The sequence below is a fragment of the Amblyraja radiata genome, chromosome 1 (assembly GCF_010909765.2).
Source record: "Amblyraja radiata isolate CabotCenter1 chromosome 1, sAmbRad1.1.pri, whole genome shotgun sequence".
NCBI classification, from domain to species: domain Eukaryota; kingdom Metazoa; phylum Chordata; class Chondrichthyes; order Rajiformes; family Rajidae; genus Amblyraja; species Amblyraja radiata.
This window is the reverse complement of record NC_045956.1, coordinates 103027816-103033815: the sequence shown is the minus strand read 5'-3', so window position 1 is coordinate 103033815 and position 6000 is coordinate 103027816. Positions and strand designations below refer to the sequence as shown.

General features: G+C 43.5%; 1 protein-coding gene across 1 annotated transcript in view; it reads left to right on the top strand.

Annotated features, from left to right (window-relative positions):
* The first annotated feature begins 452 nt into the window (after positions 1 to 452).
* The window catches only part of bend4 (BEN domain containing 4), a 53297-nt gene continuing 47749 nt past the window's right edge, over positions 453 to 6000 (top strand). Inside the window, exon 1 of the mRNA XM_033027853.1 lies at positions 453 to 1102. Coding sequence (XP_032883744.1) covers positions 589 to 1102 — 514 coding nt within the window. The 5' untranslated portion in view covers positions 453 to 588. The remainder of the gene's footprint in view (positions 1103 to 6000) is intronic.

The following is a 6000-nucleotide window of genomic DNA, read 5'->3' as shown; positions in this document are numbered from 1 at the left end:
TCACATACAACACATGCACACAGAGGGAGATTGGCACAGGCAAACACAGACACATGTTGAAACATACACAATGGGGATAACAGACAATTACTGGGACAATGACATGGAAAAATACAGACATGCTAGAGAATGACAGATACATGGTGAGACGCTGAGACACTTGCAGACATGAAGTGGGAAGCAAAGACACATGCTGGATAACTGGTGCACACAGGCACATAATGGGGCGCAGAGACCCATCCGTTAGGGAAACACAAATAGACTGGGCCACCGACACATGCAGACTGAGACTCCGAAACTCTGAGTCAGACACAGTGACAGGCGCCCAGGCGCAGTCAGTCAGACACAGAGAGCAGAGACAGCGGCTTCAGCTGGAGCAGAAGTCCCGCCCACGCCTGCCTCTCATTGGGTCGCTGCAGGGCTGAGCGCCGCTCCGCTGGTGCCTGTCCCGGCCGTAGGTCAGCGGCGCTGTCACTCACCCTCGGCCCTTGCGACGGCGAGCCGGGCTCGGTGCAAGCGTCAAAGTAGACGCCGCTCCCCCTCCCGGCACCGGGCACTGGCACCGGGCACCGGCACCAGGCGGCTGCAATGGACGAGGCGATGCATCAGGCGGTAGACGAGACACTACGCACGGTCACCATCTCCAAAGTGTGCAAACAGCGAAACCCTTACAACGCGCTCAGACCCTTCCCCGGGAAGAAGGCGATGATGGCCAGGAGGTACGAGAGACCCACCATGGTGGACATCCCGCAGCTGGCCATTGGCGCGGCAGCAGGAGGAGGAGCTCCCCAGCAGAGTCACCACCATCCGCCGGTTGCCATAAACACTGGGCAGCAGCCACATCACTACCACCATCAGCACCATCAGCACCAACAGCAGCAGCAGCAGCAGCAGCAACAGCAGCAGCATTACCCTTCTTACCAGAGCGCATCTAACGCCAGACTGGTCCTGGGAGCGGCATCACCAGCAACATCGACCTACGCTTCGGCTTCCCAGTCGCACCTTGGAGCAACAGCCCCAGACCACCCTCCTCCCGCCAGGTACAACAACACATTCACATCCCCGCCACCAGCGGAGAGCAACAGCATCAACCTGAGTGCAGGTACTGGTCCACCCTGCCCCTCTTCCTATTATCGGCGTTGCCTTTAACTCGCGCAGCTAAAAAAGTTTCTCTTTGAACAGTTATTTTGTGCTCGACAAGTTTTCCAAAGAACAGCTGAACTAACTACCAAGTTAGTTTTTATTTTCCAACCTGTATCCAGTTTTTGTTTTAGCAAACACCACGGGGCAACCGAGGGAGTATCTAATTGCATGAAAGGTAGGATGTGCTCGCAGTTGAAAATGTTTCTACTGGGAAGGTATCAGGAACGCTTTTAGTAGTTAGATTCAGTTTTATTCTGAAGAGGCACAAAAGATCAGCAGACTGAAGCTGCAAGTTAGATACATGGAATTGAAAGAGTGATGACTTTGGAAATATGAAAAAACAATTGGCATATCTTGAAAAGACTAGCATTTCATATGGTAACAATCAAAATGACAGACTATTTAGTTTAAATACTACACAATTATTAATCACTACTGCCTTGTTACTGTTCTTGGCATTGATACTTTAGTACAAATGACAACATCTGTACTTCATTACTTTTAATATAGTACAAATTACAACATCTGTACTTCATATAGGGTGTGCACAGTAGCACAGCTGATAAGAGCCACTGCCTCACAATGTCAGAGGCCTGGGTTTGATCCCGACCTCAGGTGCTGTCTACGTGGAGTTTGCACGTTCTTCCTATGACCAACTGGGTTTCCTCTGGATGTTCTGTTTCCACTCTCATGTCCCAAAGATGTGCGAGGTGTCAGGTTAACTGACTGCTGTAAATTGCCACTCTGTTTCGGTGAGGGGTAGAATCTGGGGAGAGTTGATGGGAAAGTGAAGAGAATAAAATTGGTAAGAAAAAAATTGCAGATGCTTCAGAATAAAATTGGATTAGATCAGTGTAAATGGCGGTTGATGGCGCAGGTTTGGTGGCCCAAAGGGCTTGTTTCTGTGCTGTATCTCTATATATCAGCATCAAAGATGATTCAATAACAGCTAAGCATTATGGTCCAGTTAAAAGCAACTTGGCTTTTGAAATGTGTATATATAACAACCATTTGCAAAGTGGAATTTCCTTTTGTTTATTACATTTGATTTCTTCTGATTTTTATCTGAAAGGTTGCAAAAAAAAGTAGATTAATATTTTGGGCTTTACCAATAATCTGAACAACTCGTAATTAGATTGGTGAAACCCCTTTTCAATTAAAAATTAAGTTTGCATAACAAGTGGAGAAAGCAGGATAACAATTTATTACTGAAAGTACTTTTTATTTTACTACTTCAACTTTGCCTGATACCCTCTGTTCCCACTTTGATAAATCTACATGTACATAGTAGGTTTAATCTGCAATCTCTGGGATCAAGGATGACTTGCTTCCACTCTGATTTTGTTGGATCTGAGAAGACTGAAGAGGCCAATATGGGAGCTGTAGATTCTTCCATAAATGGGGTAGGAGATAGCTGATGAGGGTGGCAGTTTGTGCAGGTGGCCAGTTTGGTGATCCACTCAGTCATTTACACCAGGCTGTGTAGGAACAAACTGCAGATGCTGGTTTAAACCAAAGATAGACACAAAAAGCTGGAGTAACTCAGCGGGACAGGCAACATCTCTGGAGAGAAGGAATGGATGACGTTTCGGGTCGAGACACTTCTTCAGACCACCAGGCTTCTGTGTGGTAGAGACAAATGGACTTTGAATTTATCAATACCATCTCAACTGCTCCTTCACCAGTCATTGACATAGAGTCATACAGCACAAAACCGGAACCTGCGGCCCAACACATTCCCAGCCGACCAAGAAGCAACATCTAAGCTCATCTCATTTGCCCGTGTTTGGACAATATTCCAAGCTTAATTACTTGCTTTGGCAGCTTGTTCCACATACCCACCACCCTCTGCATTGAAAGGTTGCCGCTCAGGTTTCTATTAAATCTTTCCCATCTCAATTTAAATCTATGCCTAGTTCTTGATTTCTCTACTCTGGGGAAAAAAGATCGTGTGTTCACCCTATCTATTCTTTGTGCTTTGAGTGAAAATGAGCCAGAGATTGTGTCGGAAGAAACTGCAGATGCTGGTTTAAACTGACGATAGACCCAAGGTGCTGGAGTAACTCAGCGGGACAGGCAGCATCTGCGGAGAGAAGGAATTGGAATGGGGCCAGAGATTCCTGGGTCAATGGGGATATTGCATTTCTTCAAGAGCCTTTGAGCACACCCTTATTCTCTGTCTGATGAGTTACCCCTTCCCATAACAAAGTTTAGAATAGAATTTGTGCAAAAGCTATCGCCAATCCAGTAGAGCTGACTGAATGTAATGAGGGTCCCTGAACTAGGATACTGACGAGAGAGGCCGCTGACATTCCAGTTCACTTATCCTTCCAGTGAATTTGCAGGACTTTGTAAGCCTGTAAGCGCAGAAATCACTGTTGCCAGGTAGACCATAATATTTGTACCAGTTCTGAGGTCCTGATCTTCTGTCTCCCTTTTCCTCATTTCACTAAGGGCTGTATTGATTCATTGAAGGCAATGGCGAATTTCATCTGTTGTGTTACGAAGAACCACTGGAGTCTGGAGCTGCAGATGTACCAACCAAGTCTTTATTTCTCATAAGCAATCACACAAGAGAGACCCTGTATGAATCTTAAACATATCAGAATATGTTTTTAAACTTTTAGGTACCAAGATAAGAACTGGTAATAAAGTATAATTTCAAGTTATAGAAACATAGAAAATAGGTGCAGGTCGGCCATTCAGCCCTTCGAGCTAGCACCGCCATTCAATATGATCATGGCTGATAACATGTAGATTACCTCAATATTTTGTGTGGACAGATGGCTCTATAGAATTATACATTTACAATGGGAGCACCTGAAGGAGCAAAAACCGATTCTAAATATTCAAACATCTTTGTTGAGACAAGGTAGTTCAGATCGATATTCTAAAGGAAAACCAAGATTCTCAAAACATCCAGTTTTTCTTTTAATCAGGGTCTCTGGATATGCAAAGAACCCTGTTCGACAGAACAAATATGATCGAGATCATGTTGGATGTGATGAGTGGCAACATTTCCACTCTGGGAAAGTTATGCTGCTATCATGCAAATTATCTTAGCTCAAGATGTCTGATGCCTCTTTCCAATGCCTAGAACTTCATCTATTGTTTTTCAGTATCCATGGATATCACACCTCACTCTCAGTGTATTCATGGCCAGGGATTCGATTTTCTATTGTCTGTACATTTGGTAAAGCACATAAGAAAATTTTGTATAGGAAAGAACTGCAGATGCTGGTTTAAATCGAAGATAGACACAAAATGCTGGAGTAACTCAGCGGGACAGGAGGCATCTCTGGAAAGAAGGAATGGGTGACGTTTCATCAGACTGTCTGAAGAAGGGTCTTGACCCGAAACGTCACCTATTCTCTCCAGAGATGCTACCTGTCCCGCTGAGTTACTCCAGCATTTTGTGTATATCTAAAAATGTTTCATGATCATGTTACATTTGTTTTGTCCCAATATTTAACAGGGTATGAGAGTAAATATTGTCTTGTCAATTTTTAGTGTCCTCCAACAATTAATCTGTTCTCTTCACAGACAACAAATATCTGTTTGCACACCTGCCCTTGGAATTTCAAAACCAATTACTGCTTGTAAGTTAGATCTGAAAGTAATGTGAAGGCTGGTTATTGCTTGTATTCTTGAAATTAATGGTTAATATATTGCATACCCTTTGACTATGACTTGTTGCTCCTTAAGCATATCAACTATGTCTGCCTTGGGGGAAAGTATACATTTCAAGACCCTGAATCTTAAGACCCAGTCCTGTGCTGTACTGTTCTATGGACTATGTTATCCTCTTGGATGTATTTCCCCAATTTACTAATTTATACTGGTAGGATTGATATTGCCATGACCCAACTTCCCTTTAAACATAAGATGGTTTGGTTTCTATTCTCCAATGTTTGCTGAAGGCTCATGATGTTTCTTCGATTCTAAGTTGTTTCAGTTTCTAGCCTACACAGCTGGCTGAAGTCAGAGCAAGAATAAACTCCAGATAACTCCAAACTAATCTTACATGGATTACATCACACTTGGGCGAAAAAATATAATTTTACCATAATAAAGCCTTCTTTACATCAATATCTTAAAAACACACCAAGTACTTATTGATGCACGCCCTTGTCAAATGGCATGCTACAAAATACTCCAGCACTGACTTTCTGTCATCCCATTCTTAATTTTACATTCATTATTTTGGTGTTTTGAAGTTTTTCAAAAATGCGTGTTGGTTGTGGTCCCTTTCAGGGATTTCTCTTTATTGTGTGCAAGATGCCTTTCAAATTGTTGAAGAACGAGAAAGAGACTTAAGGCCCCTTCTGAATGTTGGGGTACATTCTGAGATGATTATTAAGCCTCTGAGAAGTAACTTCTCCAATGTTCCTCGGTAGGACTCACCACACAGACTTTACATGTTTTACTTCCACAATAGTTTTGAAGTTAGGAACACACTTGAGGTGGCTGCTCCAACTATAATTGGACACCAATAGCCACAGCATTAGGAGACAGCACAGGGGTGCAGCGGTAGAGTTGGTACCATACAGCGCCAGAGACCCGGGTTTGATCTTGACTACAGGTGCTGTCTGTACTTTCTCCCCGTGGCTTTACATTGAAACAGGCCACCGGGTGTGTAAAATCCAGGTACATCTATCTGTCGGCTGTTAGTCAATGTAACGTGCCAATATTTTTTGAGTACATCAATCCTAATACTAAAGGCAGAGTTCCACAAAAAAACCTTTTGAATCATAGTGAGGACACAAATTTGTCAGTCACTGCATTAAATGAATGTGAACAATATAGAATCTTTGACACCACCAGGTCTCTGCCTTTACAGTAGAGGAAGGAACACCA